Source organism: Phyllostomus discolor, chromosome 2 (genome assembly GCF_004126475.2).
Source record: "Phyllostomus discolor isolate MPI-MPIP mPhyDis1 chromosome 2, mPhyDis1.pri.v3, whole genome shotgun sequence".
NCBI lineage: Eukaryota > Metazoa > Chordata > Mammalia > Chiroptera > Phyllostomidae > Phyllostomus > Phyllostomus discolor.
The window spans coordinates 58,922,139-58,947,152 of record NC_040904.2 but is presented as its reverse complement, the minus strand read 5'-3'; the positions used below and the strand labels follow the sequence as shown (position 1 = coordinate 58,947,152).

The window sequence follows — 25,014 nt, the reverse complement described above, 5'->3', positions numbered from 1 at the left end:
TTTTCAGAAGATGCTTGCTTACTCTACTTAATTGTCATGTGAAGGTTATTCTCAGCGGCTATGATTAAGAGACATGACCAGGACTGGATAAGTAATGAGAAGTAATTATGATTGTTGCTAATCTTGTAAGAATTTTCCCTTCTCTCCCACTTATTCCTTGTCTTTTTATGTTCTTCATTAGAATTATATGACCTAAATGATGTTAGAGGATGACAGAAACAAATTGTTGATACATTTTGTAATGTTGTTTGATAGACATGAAGTTTATGAACCTCTTTAGCAAATGGATTTGCAAACTACATCTGGGAGAGGAGAATTTCATCAAGGTAGATGATCATTACCATTGCTTAGAGAAGTGTGGTTAAATTTATAGGACATCTATTTTACTGTATTTTTCCTTTTGAATAAATCAACATAATGATTTAAAAATCCACGTATGATAAAAGAAGCTGGGGAATCTGATTCCCTGGGGGATATAGGCGGGGACAGAATTATAACAGTGTTCAGGATGAGCATATCTGTGAAACAGATGTTAATATGTAGAATTCATTGATTTAAAACCCTCAGATTTGGCAAGGTCATGGTTTAAAGTAATTACCTTGAGGAGGTATATATTGCGTCCTTCAAATGTGGTGCCGATTACACTCCGAGAGATGAGATCTGGATTCTCACTGGCAACTTGTTGAGTCCAAGCCTCTATCTATCAAATAGAACCATGTGGATTAATGTGATATTCTTGGTTCGACTCCCAAAGGAATGTCTGACTAAATCATGTGCACTTCATACCGTTTCCCAGTTGTTGTACTTCAGGTAACTGTGTCCAGTTGCACGGACTTGGCTATCAAACTGAGCCTCCAGCATAGATCTCAGGTTGCTTATCAATACCCTGCAATAAACCAAAATGGGTGCTCCTGTGAACATAAGTGTATTGCCCGATGAACACATGTGAAAACCCAGAGTTGCTGCATTAGTAGGTGGTACAATACATTCTCTGTAGAGTTACTTGCATTCTGTGATAGTTCCTAATGTCCTTCAACTTGAGCTGATTTTCACAAATGATGAGTACATCACTGAGAAAGATATTGTAGAATGTGAGCAAGGCAGGCTCTTCTTCCTGGGTGGCCTAGGACCCAACACTTGAAAAATGTTTTATCCTGGTACCAAGGGCATTCTAGGTCAGGGTCATGTGATGCCACACAAAAGTATGCACTTGAGCCCTGTTTGTGGTCCTTCTTCCTTTGGACACTCGGTTGTGCACTAATTTCCATGTCCCAGGAACCTGGGCAGTCCCAAGTAAACTGGGACAGTTGTCATCTGAGTTCTTTCTCTATGTTTTTGAGAAAAATAACTTGATGGGTGGAAATTCAGCAATATTAACAAGCAGTGGATTTATTAGACAACAGAATACTGGGTTTAAGACGTAGTTTCTGCTTGTCTGTCTTTCAACTGTTTAAAGTAATCTAAGAAGGGCTCTGTAGCAAGGTAATGTGACAATTAGTGATAGAACTTTTGAGGCCTGCTTATTTCTATAAATGATTGTTCAGGTGAAAGTTTCTGCTATCAGAGGCAGGCCTGAGGGTGTGTGTATATGTGCCTTCATTTCTTTGCTACTTTTAAATGGGAAGTATGTCCTGAAGGGACAAAATTTTATGAGCATTAATGCCCTTAATCATGGCACTGTGAATATTATGGGCAGGGGCCAGGTAGCAGAAACTTCTGTTAACCACTATCAAGCCTTGAAATATTTTTATCTGACACGCTGAGCCTTTCAGCCCCACATCAAAGGTCTATTTCTCTTCCAGCTGACCCAAGGGCGTTCTGAAGAAGTGTGGCTGAATCAGCCTCTGAGCCTCCCTCTTCTTGGTCTCCTTCATTTGGTTAACTTAGACATGAACTTGTGTCTGTTTATAGAAAATGAAATCAAATAATGCTAATTGATATTTGCTTCCTAGCAAAAGGCAAATACTGTCTTGAGGTGTTGTTGTTTTTAAAGAAAAGGAACAGATTTTAAAATTTACCCTGTGGAAGGGAAATTTTCTGATGAACCATCATTAGTATTTTGTTAGTGTGTTAGTTTTTATGGCTGCTGCAAACTACCACAAACAGCATGAATTTGTTACTTTACACTTCTGTAGGGGAGAAGTCCAACATAGGTCTCTCTGGGCTAAAACTGAGGAATCAGCAGGGCTGAGTTCCTTTCTGGAAGATCTAGGGGAGAATCTGACCCTTTGCCCTCTCCACCTGCTAGACATACAGTCCTTGGGCCTTTGCTGCCCTCTCCATCTTCAAAGTCAGCAACAGTGGCTCAAGTCCTTCTCACATGGCATCACTGACCTCTGCTTATGCCTCCCTCTTCCAACTTCAAGGACCTTTGTGTTTACAGTAGACCTATTTGGACAATTCAGATACTGCACCTAGTTTAAGTTCAGCTGCTTAGCAACATTAATTCCATCCACAACACTAACGCCTCTTTGCCAATTGCATAATATGTTCAAATGTTCTGGGGATTAGGATATATAAATTTCGGAGGGATCGTCACTCTGCCTACTATAGTTAGGGGCAGTGATTATAGTAAGACCCATAATTATATTCAACACCTACTTTGAATCGTTAGAGAAGGAAGTAGAAGTAGAAGAAATCCTAAATTAGAAATCAAAGATCAGGGTCGTAGTTTTGCCTAATGCATAAGTAGGATTCAGAAAATTAATTTAATCTCTGGGCCTTAATTTTATAATTTTTAGAATAAGAGCATTTGGTTAGCTGGTACTTAATGTTTTTTTTTTTTTTTCATTTCTAAGATGCAATGATTTGACTCAAATGCATAGGCCTTGGTCATTTACATAGATATTTTCCAAGGTTTATGGAAAAAAAAAAGAAACTATGGTCAAGTTTGTAGTTAACATTTTCATAAAATTCAGAAAAGCACAGAGGAAACTAGTGTTTAGAATAGAGATAGTTTAGGAAATGATTTTCAAATATAAGTGAAAATAAACAAAATTAGTAAGCAGAAACTTTTAAGAAAGAAATTGCATCCTAAGATGATCAAATTAAAACAAGAGTTCATCCTTGCCTAGCACAAGGATGAACTTCTTTGATCAAATGACAAAACTAAAAATCGAAGAGGAAACAGTAAATGACATCTATTTTCACTTTAACAAGATTTTCCATGGTCAGTGAGCAGGAAATATAGCATCTCGGTCATACAGTTTCTTAGTGGGTACCCAGAGAAAAGAAGTCATCAGTTAATTGCTCTCAGGCATTCCACAGCCTCAAGACTTTCCCTAGACATTTGTATCTAAGACCATAACCATGGCTATTATCTTTGACCTATCAGGAACCAGCCCTGAGTGGCAGGGGCTGCAGAACTCTCACAGCACATTGCTGCCCTTGTCCTGCACCCAAGCCCTCAAATGCACATTATTTAGGAGAAACAGTGACTATGTTGGGGTTGGTGTTCTGTTTGGTACTAAGATGAGATATTCTGTTAGCATTATTACTGTGTTAAATATTGAACATTTTCATCAATAACCAGGACAAAGAAGCATAAAAAGGGTAAATTTAAGATGATGCCTAAGAGTAAAAGTATCCTCTAGTAACTTGCAAAATAGCATCAGAATGAGGTTGAAATGTGGTGCTGACTTTTGCCTGAAGGCAGGGAATTGACCTCGAATGATCTTTCCAGCCCTATGATTATTTGATGTTATTAGATTTAGGACAAAGTAGTACTTTAGCTATATTACAAAATATTATTACTAAATAATGAGCTCCTATTCTTGGAGATTAAAACAATGCCTCTTAATGTAATAGAGACCACATTACAGCTCCAAAATACAGAGGCACGTACACTGTTTTATACTTTTATATGTTCCTTTTATAGTGCTATGCAACTTTTTTTTTTAAATGCAGGCAAATAAGATAACAGGGGCTCCCAACAAAGCAAGGAATACAATGCCTGAGAAGGAGAGACATGACTCAGTTCTCGACTTTCAGATTCCTGACAAAGGAGTACTTGCTGGGTTCCTGGACTGCATGCGCATTGCTACTGAAGAACACTATTATGTAACTATGTTCTGTGAGGGCACTTTCCTGTGAGAATCTGAAAGATGTAGATAAATGATGTTATAGGCATTTAGGAATAATAAGTCTCTCCCTGGATTGGATATTGACACCACTGAATTCATAGTCTTTCTGTATCTAAGGGTGCAACATAAGCTTTTAAAAATAGTTATTTTTCTGGGTGGGGGTACATTGTGAATTTTGTCCCATGATAATTCAGAATCTGATTAAAGTTGCCAAATGATCCAAGTATTGGAGAAGAGGGTTGGAATCACAGAAATCTCTGAAAAGCTATTTTGGTGGAACTTGTGCAGTAGATGGTTCCTATTGTATACAAACACAACTGCAGATTCTTGCCGGCAGGAAATCATCCAAATACAAATTAGTTACTATATGAGGTAATAATGGGATGCACAGGGACTGCTTGCATCCCGGGGAAGGATATTGCTGGTGTGCTTCTCCAGGATTTCTAGGGACTTATTATTATTTAATATTTAAAAAATTATATGCTACATATGTGCTCCACAGTGAATACAGAAGCAAAAATTAACAAGATCTCAGCCCTTAGGGAATGTCCTGTGTTCTACATGAGACAGCGTTCATACACAATTCCCCAAAAGTTTACCCACTAAAAATGTATGTAAATTTTCTGTCTGATACAAAGAGATTGGTGTGTGATTAGAAGCCATTTTACTACTTTGTGATATGAGTAGTATGGACATCAGTCAGGTGACTAGGGTTAGCTTATGGTCACTGATCTTTTTTTCTTAAAGAATTATAAAGAAATTCTCATCTTTAAAATCTTACCAAAGGCTCCTACAGGCTAGGAATTTAGAAGTCCTTCCTAGTGTAATAAGAAGAGCAAATTGTCACAAAAATGACTGTTGCATTTTGAAATTTATTCTGTTATATTTTTGTTTTTAAAAGGCAGTCAACTCTTAAGGTCAAATTTTTACTTTCCACAGGCAGAAGCAGATAGCTAAGCTATGCGAAACATGATAATGGGGTTAAACATACACTTTTTGTTGACCTTTAAAAATGTGTAATTTCCCTCTTTGTATAAATCTAAACCATAGCATTCTTAGCAATAGGAATATCAGTTGCAGTTTATTTACACATTGTTGTGTTTTATCTTCACAGCAGTTCTTTGAGAGAGGCATCATATCCTCATTTTATAGAGAAGGAAGTTGAAGATCAGAAAGGTCAAGCAAATTTCCAAGATCACACCACCAGGAGGTTACAGAGCCAGGATTTGAATCTGGTCTACTTTTTTTTTTTTCAAAGCCTTATTCAAAACATTGAAGACATTTGCAAAGCATTTTCAAAGCAATGATTTTTTCAAATCATTGTGTTATGCTTTGACACAATGCATAGCTTTGTGTATTACATTGCTATGCACATGCAATGTACATATGTACAGATTTTACAAATGAAAATTCTGACATATTCAGTAGCATAAATGCTACTCTATATGTTTAAGATATGAAAAATAAGAAATTTTATGTTAAAATTATGTAGATCACATTTTATCAAAATAAAATGAAGATGATCTCGTGGTAGGGGATTGTTGGATAAACATTTCAATGTTTAGGATAGAGTCTGAGACTGTCCCTTTGCTCCATGCTCACCCCCTCCCTGGAGGAAAAACTCTGCTTTGAACTAAGGCCTCATTTTCTCCTTCCCTCTAGGTTGGCATGGTTTCTCCCAGTTCTAAGCTTTAGCATATTGTCTGATTTCTGCCTAGCAGGGGAGTCCGACCTTTGGCATCTCTTGTCCACATGAGAAGAAGAAAAGTTGTCTTGGGCCACACATTAAATACATTGTGGCACATAATCACAAAAATATTTTATGTTTTAAGTGAATTTATGATTTTGTGTTGGGCCACATTCATACCATCCTGGGCCACATGAGGCCCTCAGGCCATGAGTTGGACACCCCTGGTAGAGCATGACTGGTTCGTATCATTGTCTGGCTAATTCCTGCTCATCTTTCAGTGCTCAGCTGAAGCCTCATTTCTTAGGGTGGCCGTTTAAATTTTGTTGTTGTTGTTTATTGAGATGACATCAGTTAGTAAACTTTTATAGATTTCAGGTATATAATTCTATAATACATTACCTGTATGTTGTATTGCATGTTGACCACCCCAAGTCAAGTCTCCATCATAATTTATCCCCTCTTTACCCTTTTCTACCTCCCCCAACCCCCATTTCCATCTGGTAACCACCATACTGTTGTCTGTGTCTAGGAGGTTTATTTTCTTTCCTTATTCTCTTTACCTTTTTTACTAAGCCTCCTCTCCCCTCTGACAGCTGTCAGTCTGTTCTCTATATTTATGAGTCTGTTTCTATTTTGTTCATTTATTTTGTTCATTAGATTCCACATATAAATAAAATCATATGGTACTCATCTTTTTCAGACTGCTTTATTTTACTTATTATAATACTCTCCAGGTCCATCCATACTGTCAAAAATAGGTAAGATTTCCTTGTTTTTTATAGCTTAGTAGTGTTCCATTGTGTAAATGTACTACTGCCTTTTTATCTACTCATCTACTGATGGGCACTTGGGCTGCTTCCTGATTTTGGCTATTGTAAATAATGCTGCAGTGAATATAGGGGTGCATATATAATTTGGAATCAATGTCTTAGGTTTCTTTGGATATATTCTCAGAAGTGGATTGCTAGGTCAAAAAGCAGTTCCATTTTTCATTTTTTGAGGTATCTCCATACTCTTTCCATAGTCGCTGCACTAGTCTGCATTCTTCTTTCATATAGTTGTTTGCAAAGTATCTTAAAATTCTTCGCATTTCTTTGGCAACAATTGTTATTCTCCCCTTTTATATCAGATTTTATTTATTTGGGTCCTCTCTTTCTCTTAATGAGTATGGTTAAAGGTTTGTTAATCTTGTTTACCTTGTCAAAGAATCACTACTTGGTTTCATTGATCTTTTGTATTGTTTTATTTTAGGCTCTATTTTGTTTATTTCCATTCTGATCTTTACTATTTTCTTTCTTATGCTCACTTTGCATTTTGTTCATTGTTTTTTTCAGTTCCTTTAGTGTAAAGTTAGATTGTTTGAGATTTTTCTTGTGTGGTTTGTTTTTTTTTTTTGATCTAGGCCTGTTATGCTATAAATTTCTTTCTTAGGAGTGCCTTGGCCGTTTCCAATGTATCTGGGTTGTTGTGTTCTCATTTTCATTTTTTTCAAAATCTCTTTTGATTTCTTGCCTGATCTCATTATGAACATATGGGTTGCTTAATAATGTGTTATTTAATTTAGTTTTCATGTCTTTTTGTTTTTTTCTGTTTTTGTGTGTGTGTGTGTGGGATGATTTCCAACCTCATACCAGTATGATCAGAGAAGATGTTAGATATGATTTCAATCTCCTTAAATTTGTTGAGACTCGTTTTGTGTCCTAACATGTGTTCTACTCTAGAAAATGCTTTGTGTGCACTTTAGAAGAATATGTGTTCTGCTGCTTTGGGGTGAAATGGCTAGAAGATATCAATTGAATCCATCTAATCTAGTGTGTCCTTTAAAGCAGCTGTTTCCTTGTTGATTTTATGTCTGGGAGATCTGTTTATTTCTGTCAAAGAGGTGTGAAAATCCCTATTATTAGTGTATTGCTGTTGATCTCTTCTTTTATATCCATGAAGATTTGCTTTATATATTTAGATGCTCCTGTGCTGGGTCCATAAATGTTTACAAGGGCTATATCCTCTTGTTAGATTGCTCCTTTTATCATTATACAGTGTCCATTTTTTAATCTTACTACAGCCTTTGTTTTAAAATCCATTTTGTTAGAATAAGCATTGCTACCCCAGTTTTTTTCATTTTTATTTGCATAAAATACCATTTTCCATCTATTTATTTTTGGCCTATGTGTATTTTTTATTATGAGGTGTTTCTCTTGTAGACAATATGTATATAGGTCTTATACATTCAGCTATTCTATGTCTTCTGATTGTAGCATTTAAGCCATTTATATTTAAAGCGACTATTGATAGGTGTTTATTGTCATTTAATTCTTCATAACTTCTCTTCTTCTTTTTCTTCTTCTTCTTCCTTCTTTCTCCTCCTCCTCCTCCTTTCTTCACCTTCTTCTTCATCTTCTTATTCTTTTCTTCTTTATCTTCTTATTCAAGAAGACACATTAACATTTCTTGTGATTCTGGTTTGGTGGTTATGAACTCCTTTAGCTTTTTCTTGTCTGGGAAGCTTTTTATTTCTCTTTCAGTTTTAAATGATAGCCTTCCTGGGTAAAGTGGGAAAGTACTCTTGTTTTCACACCTTGCTTTTTATCATGTTGCATATTTCATGCCAGTCCCTTCTGACCTGAAATATTTCTATTGTGAAATAAGCTGACAGTCTGATGGGAGATTCCTTGTAGGTAATTAACTGCTTTTCTCTTATTGCACGTTGTCTTTGACCTTTACCATTTTAATTATGAGGTGTCTTGGTGTGGGCCTCTTTGGGCTCATCTTGTATGGGACTCTCTGTGCTTCCTGGACTTGAGTGTCTTTTTCTTTCACTAGGTAGGGCAAGTTTCCTGTCATTATTTCATCACATAGGTTTCTGATTCCTTGCTCTCTTACTTCTTCTTGCACACATGGGATATGGGTGTTGTTACAGTTTATGTTGTCCTAAAGGTCCCTTAAACCATTCTCTTTTTTTAAAATATTTTTTTTGTTTTTTGTTTTTGGCTTCTCTAATTGGGTGTTTCCTTTTTTTTTTTTTTTTTTACCTTGCCTTCCAAATCACTGATTTGACCCTTTGCCTCATCCAACCCACTTTTTCTTCCTTCCAGTTTATTCTTGATGTCAGATACAGTGTTCTTCACTTCCAACTCATTTTTTTTTCATGGCTTCTACGTACTTTTTCATAGTGTTGTAGTTCTCACTGCATTCCTTGAGCATCTTTATAACCATTACTTTGAACTCTATATCTGATAAGTTGTTTGCCTCTCTTTCATTTAGCTATTTTTCTGGAGATTCCTTTCCTGTTCTTTCATTTGGGACTTGTTTCTTTGTCTATCCATTTTGGCTGCCACCTTGTGTTTGTTTCTATGTATTATATAGACCTGTTATGACTGCCAGTTTTCATGGTGTGGCCTATGTAGTGAGTATCCTGTGGGACCCAGTGGTATAGTCTCTTTGATCTCCTGAATTGGTGCTCTAGAGTTTCCCTTTTGTGGGTTATGTAGTCCCTTCTTTTAAAATTAAATCTCGATTATATTGTTTGTTTTATGCATGGGTTGACCCTCAGGCTGGATGCCTATGAAGATTGACCTGTACCTCAGTGTATGAGCTGCTTTGCAGGTGTTGACCACACTAAGCAGAACTCACTGCTGCAGGTTGTGGTCCCTGCTGAGTTCTCTCTTTGGATATGCCACTTGTGAAACTAATTGTATCTTTGCTCTGATAGTGTCTGAAGCTGGCCACTGGGTATATTTGTTTTGGGGCCTATAGGGAGAGACTCTTGTGCAGGTTGATGTCAGAGGCTGCTACTGATTGGCCCTGGGCAACCTGTTTGTAGCTACAAAGTGATCCACAGTTTGTGGCTGTCTCTGCATCACCTTCATGTGTGCAGGAAGGACTAAGCTGCACACCAATGCCAGCTTTTACCAGCACCAAGCCTGGGGACAGATCTGCAAAAGTCCCAAGGTACCTCAAGGTCTGCCTTTGTCTGCCTCTGCCTATTAGCTCTTGTTAGGCTCTATCACTTGCAAGAGCCTCTGGTGATACTCAAACTTTGTGAGATACGTTCTCAATAAATCATCAGGTAGGGGAAAGTGCTCATCAGATTGCTACAGTTACAAATGTCGTAACAGTGGTGTGTTTAAGGCCACTCAGCTGATGTGCCAGGGTATACTAAGTCTAGCTACCACCTGTTGGGTGTTCATACACCTTTGTGGTGGGGTGGTGTCTCAGGGAGTAATCAGCTTGAAGCTAGCAGAGTATATTGGATCCAACCAGACCAAGATTCAGCCTTATAAGGGGAGGGCTCTGTATTGCTCAGTCATATGAGGAGAAAAATGTCCCCTTTCTTAGAATCACACAACTCAACCTGTCCCATAGTTTTGCCAGGAACCTATCTCAGCAGGGCAGGGCCTCTGGGAATTAGGAGGATGGGTCTAATGGATCTTCTGTAAGGGGGAGGTGCCAGTGAGGCTTCGGGGAAGGTAGAATTGTGGCCCCTACCCCAGAGCCACACAACACACTCACTGATACCTCCTGAGTTGGTCCAGATCTCTACACCCCAACCCAGATAGCTGACTTCTCTGCAGGGCACAATCTTTGCAGGGGTGAAGCTACAGGGAGTCTAGAGGGTGGTGTTATTGATTTATTATAAGCTGATACCATATGGAGGGGAGAGCTCCACCCAAAAACAATGGTATCTGCAGTATGGGAAAGTGACTTAGCACAGGTAATCTGGTGGCTGTCCCTTCACTGTCTCCGTAGAGCCACAAAATCTAGTCTCTCTTCAGATGACTCTAGTCCATCTGCCCTCACTTCATCTGATCCCAGGTTGAGTGGCTGTGAATAAAATTTTGTGGGTTGGCTCTTTAAGAGGACACCTGTTTTTCTAGTGTACTTTCATTTCTCCCTGGCAGACAGGATTCTCACTGATTTTCACAGCCTGATGTTATTATGTGGCCATCTCTTCTTGGCTCTGGTGTTCTGGGCTTTAGAACCCACCTTGGAGCTAAGCCCCCACACTTCTCAGGGCGTACCTCCTATAGCTAAGATATCCCTCCAGAATCTCAGCCACTGCTCAGGGGAGGGTGGCCATCACTTTTCATGTCTTTGTACTCCCTACTAGTCTCTGTGTGGCTTCTTCTATGAATCTTTGGTTAAAAAACTTCCATTCACCTAGTCTTCAGTTTGTTACTCAGGTTGATTTTTCTATATTTTATCTGTTAATTCCCCTTTTGTCCTGGGAAGAAGTGAGTATAATATCCATCTACTCTGCCACCATCTTAAATCTTAAAAAATCAGGGTAACCCTTTCTAGCCCCCAGACTTGGTCTATTTTCTTGCATTTTGAGCTTTATACTCTTTTTAATATCTATTATACATTATTCCAATTTTTATTAATAGTCTGTTTTCCCCAGAAGTGGGTGGGGCCGTATCTATTCTTTTTGGTACTTTGTATACGTAGGTACTCACTATTTGTTGGGTGAAAAAATGGACAACTGCCTCTACTTAGGAAGACATTCTCATCTTAAAAAGCTTAGATGGACCAGTGTGCTGTTAGGGAAAGGAGACATGGTGTGATCAGCTTAGCCAACTCTACTCTAGGCTTTTGGAGAATGACTTCTTTTTTTCAGTCTTTCTCTCCATGTTTCTCTTACCATTAGATATAGTAGTGGGGCCTTGGGAGAAAAAGGACAGGAAGACCACTCATTCTGATTCTAATTGGTCCTTAATCTAAAGGAGCATGAATAGCACTCATGGCTCACAATACATCTGGCTGCTCACCTGAAAAGGAAACTTGGTATGACTTGGGACTAAAACTGTATCTTTCTGATAAAAGAGTGCCAGTTTATTTGGCCTGTAGTCTATATATCATCTATAAACCAGTAGCAGGTCAGATATTTAACTGAAGATTTGGGGTTCAATAATCAAAACCATTTTATTAGAGCAATAGCTAAACACAAAGTCTACCAGGCCTGAAGACTTAATATTAGGATTTTAGGGCCAGCTCTGTCATGATCTATTTGTGGGGCCCTAGGAAAGCCATGGTCTTGGTCTTATTTTTACCTTCCCAGAGTTATTCAGAGTCTCAGATGAGAACATACATGGAAGAGACTATTAGTAGCTATAAGACATAAACTTACTCATATTGTAGTTCATTCTGCTTGAGAAAGTCTTCCACGCTGGAAATATCATTTGCTTGAACACGGAAGTCAACTGTACTGTGAGGTTTGATTTGTGTGACAGAATCTGGTTTCCAGAAGTCAATCTGAGTAAGGAATAAGATATATTGTATTGGATACCTATAATCTATTGGGTGAACTATTATTGGCAAGCGCATTATTGCTCTCCACCATTGAGTCATTTTCAAACTCAAATTATTCATGAAATCTCTTAGAGATATATCCTTTGAGTGAATAAGAATTAGGACCAAGCAGTTAGATGTTAATAAAAATGTTTATACATATATTCATAGCCCTAATTTATTATCAACAAACATGAAGAACATATAATTATTTTCCAGAATGCTAGTTAATTGCAGTATTTTGTAGCTATTTTTTTCTACTTATTGATTTTTTGGAGCAGTCACTAATTGGGATAGTGATGTTTGTGGTAATGGATAAATATGCTGAATGTGTGATGAGAGAGATTGAGCTTTTCATTTTGATTTTTAATGGATTTATTTTATGAGAAACCCAGTGTTGTGCATATCACAGTAATGTGTGGACCCAGGATCATTCCTGACTTGTGGAGGATACTTAAGGGCAGAAAAATGTATTTTTCCACAGTGGCCATCTAGGTTCTATGGCCAGAAACAAACCACCTTTGAAGATCCAGTAACATACTGACACTTTCACTTGTTCAATTATTTGTCAGTTATTATTGAGGACCCACCAGGTGCTAGGCTCTGTGCCTGAGACTAGAAATATAATAGTGAGCAAATCAAACATATCTTCTGTCCTCAGGAATAATTGAAAGAAAATTATGTACAAAAATAACAGGATGATGTATTTGACAATTCTATGACTTTCTTTGTGCATTTGTGGTTTCAAATGTCCCTTTTCCATGAAAAAATAATAACCAAGGATATGCTGTCTCCTGTAGGCACTGTTTTCCTGTTCCTTCCTTGAGCTGAGTAAAGACCAAAAAACATGAAATGAGCCTGACAGGGGGGTCTTTCTCTATTTATGTGTCATATACAATCCTTGTGTAGATGTGTACAAGTTAGTCTCAGGCTGCAGATGTGACAGGTGGAGATATTTAGGGCCATTGCTTGGAAACTTGGAAAGGAGTTTAGGCAGACTTACAGGTTGTTTAACAGAAACTGCTGAGGAGAAATATTAAGATGATTGAATTTTAGATAAATCTATGGAAAATCCTGTGGTGTGTATCCTGTCTTAGTATTCTTCAAACATGTAGATGTCTAATGGGTGCTGAATCATGAGTCAGGATCGTAGGGAATGTCAGTGCAATGGAAGGCAGGTGCACGGGGATTACATCAGGAAGGATCCCAGAAGAAAAGGTTTGAGTGTGGTTGACACTAAGGTGTTGAAAGGAGAGAGTATTGATGATTTTATGTACCTAGAGAATCAAAGATGAGAGCTGAAGATGAGATATTGAAAAGTCATTGAGGAAGGGAGTTTCAAGATAGGAACAGGATAAGTGGATCTTATACTCACCTCCTTCCAGGACCAACTTGGAAACACAACTAAATTAAAGAACAACCACCCTGAATAACCAACTAAGAGTAGCTGAAGAGGTGTCTTATAATCAAGGATTTACAGAAGAAGCCACATAGAGACTGCACTTGCACAACAGCTCACAGGCTATGGTTGAGGTTGAACTGCCCACTCAGCCAACCTAAAGGTTGATCCCTTGCACAAAAGGGCTGATTGCAATTAAGACTCAATTATAACAAAAGGGCCCACATAACCAACATGAAGGGCATTCCTAGAGCACCCAGCTCAAGAGATCAAGAAGAGTGTACCACTGAGTCCCACACAATACCTACTACATAAGGCCACACCATGAAGACTGGCAGTCATAACAGGTCTATCTAATACATAGAAACAAGCACAAGGTGGCAGCCAAAATGGATAGACAAAGAAACAAGTCCCAAATGAAAGAACAGGAGGAATCTCCAGAAAAATAGCTAAATGAAAGAGAGGCAAACAACTTATCAGATATAGAGTTCAAAGTAATGGTTATAAAGATGCTCAAGGAATGCAGTGAGAACTACAACACTATGAAAAAGGACATAGAAACCATGAAAAAGAATGAGTTGGAAGTGAAGAATACTGTATCTGACATTAAGAATAAACTGGAAGGAAGAAAAAGTGGGTTGGATGAGGCAAAGGATCAAATCAGTGATTTGGAAGGCGAGGTAAAAAAAAAAGAAAGAAAAGAAAACACCCAATTAGAGAAGCCAAAAACAAAAAACAAAATAATATTTAAAAAAAAGAGAATGGTTTAAGGGACCTTTAGGACAACATAAACTATAACAACACCCATATCCCATGTGTGCAAGAAGAAGTAAGAGAGCAAGGAATCAGAAACCTATGTGATGAAGTAATGACAGGAAACTTGCCCTACCTAGTGAAAGAAAAAGACACACAAGTCCAGGAAGCACAGAGAGTCCCATACAAGATGAACCCAAAGAGGCCCACACCAAGACATGTCATAATTAAAATGGTAAAGGTCAAAGACAATGTGCAATAAGAGAAAAACAGTTAATTACCCACAAGGAATCTCCCATCAGACTGTCAGCTTATTTCACAATAGAAACATTTCAGGTCAGAAGGGACTGGCATGAAATATGCAACATGATAAAAAGCAAGGTGTGAAAACAAGAGTACTTTACCCACTTTACCCAGGAAGGCTATCATTTAAAACTGAAAGAGAAATAAAAAGCTTTTCAGGCAAGGAAAAGCTAAAGGACTTTTTTTCCCACCAAACTGGTATTCCAAGAACTATTAAAGGGCCTGATTTAAACAACAAAAGAAGAAGAAAATAAACTGAGGAACAGAGTTCAAAGAATAAAGCAGCAATACATACATATCTATTAATAATTACTTTAAATGTAAATAGCTTAAGTGCTCCAATCAATGACATAAGGTAGCTGAATGGATAGGAAAACAAGATGCATGTATATGATGTCTACAAGAGACCCACATCAGAACAAGGATATATACAAGCTAAAAGTAAAGATGGAAAAGGATATTTCATGCAAATGAAAATGAAAAAACAACCTCAGGTAGCAATACTTATATCTGACAAAATAGACTTTAAAACAAAGGCTGTGGCAAGAGACAAAGATGGACACTATGTAATGATAAAAGGAACAATCCAACAAAATGATATAACTCTGGCAAACATTTGTACACCCAACATAAGAGCCTACAATATGTAAAGCAAATATTCATGGACATAAAGGAAGAGATCAACAGTAATACAATTATAGTATGGGACTAACACCTTTTTGTGATTGATGGGTGGATGTTCCAGACAGAAAATCAACAAGGAAACTTTGGCCTTCAATGACACACTTGATCATAAGGATTTAATTGAAAGCTTCTGAGCATTTCTCCCCAAAGCAACAGAATATACTTTCTATTCAAGTGCACATGGAACATTTTCTATGATAGACTGTATGATAGGACACAAAGTAAGTCTCCATAAATTAAGAATATTATAATCATATTAAACATTTTCCCTGACCACAATGGTATGAAATTGGAAATCAATTCTCCTCCCAAAAACTGAAAAACACACTAAGTCATGGAGACTAAATAACATGTTAATAAACAATGAATGGGTTAACAATGAAATCAAGGAAAAAATAAAAGTTATTTTGAAAGAAATGAAAATGAGAACACAACAACCCAAGATCTATGTAACATCGCAAAAATAGTCCCAAGAGAGAAATTCATAGATTTCTCACAAATAACAAGAGCCTACCCCACAAAACAAGAAAAAACTCAAGCAATCTAACTTTACACTTAAAGGAACGAAAAATAACACCCAATATACAAAGCTCAAAGTGAGTAGAAGGAAGGAAATTATAAAGTTCAGAGCAGAAATAAACCAGAGTCTAAAAATACTATACAAAATATCAGTGAAATTAAGAGGTGGTTCTTTGACAAAATAAACAAGATTGACAAACCTTTAACCAGATTCATAAGAAATGAAGAGGGAGGACCCAAATAAATAAAATCAAAAACAAAAGAGAAGTAACAACTGTCATCAAAGAAATGCAAAGTATTTTAAGATGTATTACAAACAACTGTATGCCAACAAACTGGACAATCAGGAAGATATGGATAAATTCCTAGAAACACATGGTCTTCCAAAACTGAATCAGGAAGAATCAGAAAATCTGAATAGACAAATTATAACAAGTGAAATTGAAGTAGTAATAAAAAACACTCCTATCAAACGAAAATTTTGGTCACAATAGCTTCACAGATAAATTTTACTAAACATTCGAAGTAGATCTAACCCTTATCCTTTTCAAACTATTCCAAAAACATTCAAGTGGAAAGAAAATTGTGAAGCTCATTTTTCATGGCCACCATTATCCTTATTCCAAAATCAGATAAGGATACTACGAAGAAAAAATATTACAGGCCAATATTCCTGGTGAACATAGATGCTAAAATCCTCAACAAAATACTAGCAAATTGGATCCAGCAATACACTAAAAAGATCCTATACCATGATCAATTGGATTTATTCTGAGAATGCAAGATTGTTGCATTCTCTATTTAGTATTTGCAAATCAATAAACATGGTATACTATTTAAACAAAATGAAGGATAAAAACCATATGATCATAGAAACGATCAAAAGAAACAATAGAAACAGAAACAGCATTTGATAAAATGCAGCACCCAGTTATAATAAAACCCTCAGCAAAGTGGGAATGGAGGAAACATATCTCAATATAATAATGTCTATATGTGGCGAACACACAGCCAACATCATACTCAATGATAATAAACGTAAAAGTGTTTCCTTTAAGATCAGGAACAAGACAGGGATGTCTGCTTTCACCACTCTTGTTCAATATAGTACTGGAAGTCCTAGTCATAGTAATCAGACAAGAAGACGAAATAAAAGGCATCCAAATTGGAAAGGAGGAAGTAAAACTGTTATCATTAACAGGTAACATGATATTGTACATAGAAAAACCTGAAGACTCCATCAAAAACACACCAGGTCTAATGAATAAATTCAGCTGGCAGCAGGACACAAAATTAATATTCAGAAATTGGTTGGCATTTTTATACATTAATAATGAATTATCAGAAAAATAAATTAAGAAAGCAATTTCATTTACTATTGCAACTACAACAAAAATAAAGAACTTAGGAATAAACTTAACCAAGGATGTTAAAGATCTCTACTCAGAAAACTATAGGAAGTTGAAGAAAGTAATTGATATAAATAAGTGGAAGCACATACTATGTTCATAGATTATAAGAGTTAACATCATCAAAATGTCCATACTACCCAGAGCAATGTATGTATTCAACGTAATTCCTACTAAAATACCAATAGTGTATTTCACAGATCTAGAAGAAATATTCTAAAAACTTGTATGCAACCAAAAAAGACTCCCAAAAGCCTCAGAAATCTTGAGAAAGAAGAACAAAGTTGAAGCTTTCACAATACCTGATATCAAACTATACTGCAAGTCCATTGTAATCAAAACAGCCTGGTACTGGCATAAGAATAACTGTATAGACCAATGGAATGGAACAGAGGGCCCAGAAATCTATCCACACCTATACAGTCAATTAATATTTGACAAAGGAGGCAGGCACTTACAATGGAGTATAGATAGTCTTTTCAACAAGTGGTGGAAAAATTGGACAGGTATATGCAAAAAAAAAAAAAAAAAGAAACTAGACCATTAACTTACACATACAGAAGAATAAACTCAAAACAGATAAAAGACTTAAATGTAAGTTGCAAACCCATAACAATCCTAGAAGAAAATGAAGGTTGTAAAATCTCAGACGTATCTCATAGCAATATTTTTTGCCCATATGTCTTCTAGGGCAAGGAAAATAAAGGAGAAAAAAAATAAATGAGACTGCATCAAACTAAAAAGCTTCTGCACAGCAAAGGAAACCATCAACAAAATGAAAAGGAAACCCACTTTATGGGAGAACATATTTGCCAATGAGACAGATGATAAGGGATTAAATTCCAAAGTTTATAAAGAAATTATACAACTCAATGCCAAGAAGAGAAACAACCCAGTTAAAAATGGGCAAAGGGTCTGAATAGACACTTTTCCAAAGAGGACATACACATGGCCAATAGACATATGAAAAAATGCTCATTGTCACTAATCATCAGAGAGATGTGAATTGAAAGCACAATGAGATATCACCTCACACCTGGCAGAATGGCTATTATCAAGAAATCAACAAACAAGTGCTGACAAGGATGTGAAGAAAAGGGAACCGTAGTGCTGTTGGTGGTAATGCAGACTGGTGCAACCACTGTGGAAAACAGTATCGAGTTTCCTCAAAGATTTAAGACTGTTACTACCTTTTGACCCAGCCATCCCACTGCTGGGAATATATCCCTAAGAATCCAGAAACACCAATTCAGAAGAATATATGCACCCTTATGTTCACTGTAGTATTATTTATAATAACCAAGATCTGGAAACAGCCCTAGCTTTCATCAATATATGAATGAATAAAACAACTATGGCACATTTACACAATGGAATACTATAAAACCATAAAATGAAGGAAATCTTACCTTTTGCAACAGCTTGGATGGATCTGGAGAATATTATGCCAAGTGAAATAAGCCAGTCAGAGAAAGACAAATACCATATAATCTGCTTTACATATAGAATCTTACAAACAAAATGATGAACAAAATAGAAACAGAGGCATGGATACATGGAGCAGATTGACAGTTATCAGAGAGGATGGGCGGAACTGGTTGAAAGAAGGTGGAGGGATTAACAAAAAACATATATGCGTGACCCACAGACACAGACAGCAGTGTGGTGATGGCCAACTAGAAAGGGGGAGAGGACTTGGTGGAGGTGAGCAAAGGGGATGGAGAAATAGGGACATTTACAATAGTGTTAACAATAAAAATAAAGTAAAAAAGTTTTTTAAAAGGTAATGGAGGAAGTATAAAAGCATGTTATAAGAAAAACAAAGGGAACAATGGACTGGTAATGAATTCTAGTTAGCTAACATTATAAAGAGAAGTGTGATGAAGACAAGAATATTATATTAGAAAGCATATTTTTAAAAGTTAACTCAATCTATATTTCTAGTAAATACTTGTCATTCTAAGGTGGAACAGGAGAGGGAGATGTATCTTTATAGACACAGAAGTTTAGAATTGGCAAAGCACATGAAGTCCTCCAAGTATCTGTATCAAGTTGGCTGTGTTGTACCCATACATGACTCTGGGACCTGTTAGTGTGCTCAGAGGACTCCCCATGGCTGAGATCTGTGTTTCCATGCTTGAAAGCTCTTTCCCCAAGAATTAGAAAAAGCTAAGCTAACAGTTTGAGGTAGGCCAAGTAATAACTTTTCAGAAAAGTGCTCAACCATGACCTTGGAAGTGGATGTCGAAATACTCCAATTCCCTCAGTTCTCAGGTGGGATAATTCTGAAGCATGTAATTTGCATCCTTTCCTGGAGTTTATCTGTAGAATTAAATTCTAGTAATCCTCTGTGGTAAGTGACTGCATAGGGTCCCCTTTGTTGGCTTCTCTGCTTCACTCCCCACTTCTCTACCAGTACTCCCCTCATTTCCAAAAAAAAAAAAAAAATCTTTGCCCACAGATCTTTGTCTAAGGGTCTTATTTGGAACAACATATATTAAGATGTAGCTTGTTACTCAGAACAAAAAATGCCTGCATAATATTTTTGGTGATGGTTCTAATATGATATTGATTATGTCTAGTACCCCTTCAGAATAGCCTAATTATCTTATGGATAGTGTAATTTTTGTTAGTAAGTTCAAAGTTGTCTTCCCTGTTCTAACCTCTTGCCCATTCGTCTTGGCTCTGATAAACATTCCAGGGAGGTGGGGGAGAAATATATATATATATATATGATTCTGCAGTAAGAATGATGTTTTTTTTTAAAAAAGGTAGAGAACTCTCATAAAATATTTGACAGAAGAATTGAAGACCTAATTTGAGGTCTCTTAAAATTTCACCTTGACATGGAGAAATTATTCAGCAAACATACCAACATCTGATTTTATGGAGTCCTGCAAGTATGAGGCAGACTTATTATACTGAAGTCACTCCCCAGTGCTTCTCAGGAGAAATGGAGCCAAAAATCAGGAGTAACACTATAATCACATGATGTTTACCGATGCATCAAGTATGGAAAAGATTAATAAACTCAAATTATTAGCACAAAGAGATAAATATAAATTTCAATAATTACCAAGAACTTATGAATGAGATCTATGTCTGAAGTATGGAAATGGCATAAAATATATTTTATGAAAATATATATTTTCATAAAAAATATATGAAAAGAAGGGAATTGAGTTATATGTTAAGAAGTTAGACAGCTGAAGTCATAAAATTATAATCCAGGAAACTGAGTGATAAAGAACCATAAAGAACATTTGTTGGAAGATAAAAGGATATCTTTAAGTGATAACAATGTGGGAATGTCAGCTTAATCAGCTGGCTGGATAATAACTAAAGAGTCCTTCCTAAAACATATCATAAAACTAGTGCAATAGCAAGATAAAGATTAAGAATTTATCTTAAATTCTTTTGGAAATAAGATGGGCGTATGAAAGAATATTAGTGTTGGGGATCTTTGTTCTTCACAAATTTATACAAGTTTGTTTGTTTCAACTTGTAAGTTAAGCATATAACTGATTCTTCATTTATCTTGATGGAATTTTCTTTCTTATTGGAAGTGGAAGTGACTTCTCTTCTAGGCTGGATTCCTCCTGATTCCATGGAAGAACTTACTAGTTTAGTGGGAATAACGAGAACACTGGAAGACTATAACCAGGTTACTCTAGGCCACAGGAGGCAAACACAAGGCCTGCAGGCCAAATCTGGTCCTCCACCTTGTTTTATCCGGTCCGGCAACTTGTGTCTGCCCGACAGCAGTGCTGAGCTCTTGCTTAACTGTTAGGGAATAGTTACATTTATACAGTCATAATATTACATTCAGCCCTTTGAAGCTAGCCATGAGGCTGATGTGGCCCCTGGTGAAAATGAGTTTGACACCCCTGCTATAGGCATAGATAAACATGAACCTTAGAGAAACAGAGTTTAAAAACTACAGAGAAAAGAAAATAGGTTTTATGGTAAATGTCAACAATAAATGAAGAAGTGCAGCTCTGATTGCAAGGAGATAAAATAAAGTCCTTACTATACAATTATAGATAAAAAGGGGAGGCAGCTGGAGTCCAGTGTGGTCACAGATCTCTCCGATACACTTAATTTTTAAAAGGACATGTTCAAAAGCTGGGAGGAAGGACACATGGCCAAGGATGAATACAAAGACTAGATGCCCTTGTAATGATTTTATCAGGAAGGCTACAGTCCAGAATATGATGTACTTGCAAGATCACTAAGGAGAATAAAAATCTCTTTTTCAATCATGTTGGAAATAAAATGAATAAAGAAGAAATATGCAGCTCCACTGCTTGGAGCTAAAGCATGGTGTTTGCAGCTGGAAGAGAGAAAGTAGACCTATTTAACTCCTGTTTGGCTTTGTTTTTCCAAGTAGTTAACACTATTTCTTGTTTCTTCTACTGAGAGGTGAAATTAACATAAGTAAAGAATTTTTCACATGGTATAATTTTAGCAGAAATAACCTTCTTTGGAAAGAATACTTTGAGGCCCACAGTAGATGAGGAGAGAGGAGACCATACTGGCTGTGTGAATTGCCTTCCAAGTCCCAGATGTAATAAGCATTTACATAGTTCTTGTTATATATATTCTTTCTAAGTGCTTTACTTCCATTAATTCTTTTAAATCTCACAACAACCCTATAAGTCAAATACTATTGTTCTCCTCATTTGATTAACTAAAAAGTTGAGACCCAGAGAGGTATCCAAGATCCAGCTAGCAAGTGGTACAGCCAGGAGTCAAACCCAGGCATTCTGAGTCCAGATTCTCTTTTTCTTGACCACCATAAAATGCTGAATTTTAGGTAACTAAAAATGTACTGCAGATGTGGTTGCCAAACTACTTTCTCAGCAATCTTGGAGGGATCAGAACTTGAAGGGATCACTGAGGAGTAGAACTGGCAAGTCCTGGATTTCATAAAGAGAAAAACAGGTTAATCCAAGAAGCAGGAGCTTCTGGGGCCTAGCATGGATTTTGGCAAGGCTGCAGAGTAAACTGGAAGCAGATGGATTGTGAATGCTCAGAAAAGGAAGCTGTGATTTCTGGGATCCAGCACAGTTTAAAGCAAGAATAAGTCAGGCCCAATTAACTTCATCTTATTATTGGAAGAGACTACTAGCCTGAGTGCTGAATCTGGAAGACACTTGGCCAAAGAATTTCACCGTGTCTCTGTTTGTATTCTTTACAAGTTGAAAAGCAATGTGTTATCTGTAGATAACACCCAACAACATGGGTAGTTGAGAAAAACTATTCAAGAAGAGTTGATTAATGAATCACTTTCAGTGCTTAACACTATGTCTGGCACATTGGAGAGTCAAGATAAATAGGTATTAAATGAATAAACAATGAAGGAGCCCTTTAATTCTGTGCTGACTTCTAAGTTACTCAATGTTTTTCTTTATATAAGTGACAAAGATAAAAGTTGAGAAAGCATGCTTATCAAACCTGCTGGTGATGCAAAGTTAGGGGGAAGAATTATTATCCCGGTTAACCGAATTCATTTTTAAAATGATCTCAACATGCTGAAAACAGGCTATCAAGATAAATTTTAGCAGGGTAAATCTAAAATCTGGCATTTGAATTAAAAAATTCATTTGGGCAATTACATAAGGAAGAACATCTTCCTTGAGGGTGAATCATGTGGGAAATAATTACCTAATGGTTTTGATTGGCCATAGGTTTACTGTGAGCTAAGAGTATTCAATAGCTATTCAAGATGCTGAAAAGAATCTTGAGCCTCATTAATGAAGGTAGGTGATGACCCTGCACTATGTATTAATCAGAGCACACCTGGGGGTTCGTTGTTAATTCTGAGAGCTACATTTGAAGAAAGAAATATAGACAGAAACCTTGAACAATATCCAGAGATGACCAGAATGATCAAGTGTCTGTATACCAGTGCTAAGAGAAATGATGGAAGGCCTGGGAAAGAGAAAACTTAGAAGACAACATTTGACTGAGCTAGGTCTAATGGGCCAACGTTAGAGAAGGTAGCTTTCAGCTTCATGTAACAATTGGAATGATTTTTAAGGCAACCCCATGGGCTAGTATGAAAAGCAGTTTTCTTACTATTCCTAAAAGTACTCAAACAGGTTTTATTAGTGGTAGCAACCAGGGTTGCTCTTTCTATGGAGGAAATTCCAGATTTGAGTGGAAGGCTGGAATAGATAACTTTACATTATATTATCTTTTAATCCTATATTTCTGAATGTTTCACATTATGACACTGCCTACTTTCTTTTCTCCCCCTCCACATCTTTAAAGATAGAAAAAAACTATAGAAAGAAAACATCTGGATAGATAGAAGGCTAGATAAATATTTAGGAGCTAGTAGATTTTTTTGGTTTACATATTCATGAAGAAACAGCATTGGCCTAAGTGAGCTATTTGTGATCAGCATAGTGTCCTGCCACATTGCATTCATAATTAAAAATGTCAGTTTTTATCCCATATCCAGTAGAGTTTTAAAAGAGGCATAGAGATTTTGGTTTCTTGAAAGTAAAAAGAAAGAATGAAAAATCACTCATGTCTTTTTACCTTCTTTTTCTCCCTCATGTCATATCATGAGGAGGGCCTGAATCAAGGTCATGAAAACTCAAGCTGTTTGATTTGGAATGAAAGAAAATCAAAGAGAACAGATGATACATGAGATGTGGAAATGAATTTCAAGTTGGACAAAAGCCCAGTTTTTCAGTAATGTTGAAGTCGATCATTTTTCTTTTTTGCCTTAGAAGGGAAGTGACTGTACATTAGATGTTCTATGACCTTCATGACAGTTTCAACTCATCCAGTTGTCAAGCTCTGTCCACTCTTAAAAAAGTTACCTTGGATTTATGATACTTTCGGGCTTATAACAATCTAATTTAAGCAGAAAAAAAAGGTATGTGGCACTAAATATTTTTCAAGTCTTTATTTTGTGCTATAAAAATGCTATAGTTACTATTTCATGTCATTCTTCCTTTAATGGAATCACAGTGCAAACTATCTAAGATTTTAAAGTAAGTGTGAAGCAAACTTATGGTACAGAATTGTTATTTACCTGGTTGGTGCTGGCCAACTCCTGGAGCAAGCTGATGTGATTTTCATCTTCAACTGTGACACGGAACACTTTCTCACTGAATGGTGAAATAGCAGAGGAAGAAGAGAAAAATTTAAATTGGGTATTTGTTGCATCATATTTTTGGGTTAGCAAGGAAGAAGGACTTGCTCATTTAAGGAGTTGTTTACTTACCCTTCAAAGTGCTCACCAGAATGGTGGGCAGATGCTAGGGCCACAGTGGCGAGAACCAAGAGTGCCAACATTGTGCCTGACTAGGTCTTTTGGGTATGTTTCACCTGCTTTTATAATTCAGGGTGTTCTTTGTTTTCTTTTTTTGATTGCAAATAGGCACTATCAAATTTTGATTAATGGTTTTCCTGGCATTGTTGCCTTGGTAGCTGGGTAAAATCTGAGGGGCTATCTCTCTCCACACCTGTGGAAATAGCAAATAATCTCAAATTCAACCTGTCTAATTTGGATGTCAGACCTTGAATAGTCTGGAGATGAGTTTTAAATAAAACCTATTTTTAGTCTATATTTTTATTTCATTTTCAGTAGAGAATTACATGTGATAAATTCTATAGATTTAGGCATAAATTTTGATGAGTTTTGACAAATATATATGCCCATGTAATAAACACCCTTATCAAGGTGTAGAACACTATCATCACCCTGAGAAGTTCTTTTGAATATATTTTAGTTTGTTTCTCCTTCAGGAAACCACTATTCAGATTTCTAGCTTCATATATTAATTTTGCCTCTACTAAAACTTTATGTAATTGAGATCATATCATATATATTTCTTTGTATCTGGCTTCTTTCATTCCAGGTATTGTTTT

General features: G+C 36.6%; 1 protein-coding gene across 1 annotated transcript in view; it reads right to left on the bottom strand.

The window, feature by feature from the left end:
- The window catches only part of CPB1 (carboxypeptidase B1), a 43,638-nt gene extending 18,965 nt beyond the window's left edge, over positions 1-24,673 (bottom strand). The window contains exons 1-5 of the mRNA XM_028505025.2: positions 24,368-24,673; positions 24,176-24,251; positions 11,897-12,021; positions 787-886; positions 599-700 (exon numbers count right to left, since the gene is read on the bottom strand). Coding sequence (XP_028360826.1) covers positions 599-700; positions 787-886; positions 11,897-12,021; positions 24,176-24,251; positions 24,368-24,438 — 474 coding nt within the window. The 5' untranslated portion in view covers positions 24,439-24,673. The remainder of the gene's footprint in view (positions 1-598; positions 701-786; positions 887-11,896; positions 12,022-24,175; positions 24,252-24,367) is intronic.
- Between the last annotated feature and the right edge of the window lie 341 nt (positions 24,674-25,014).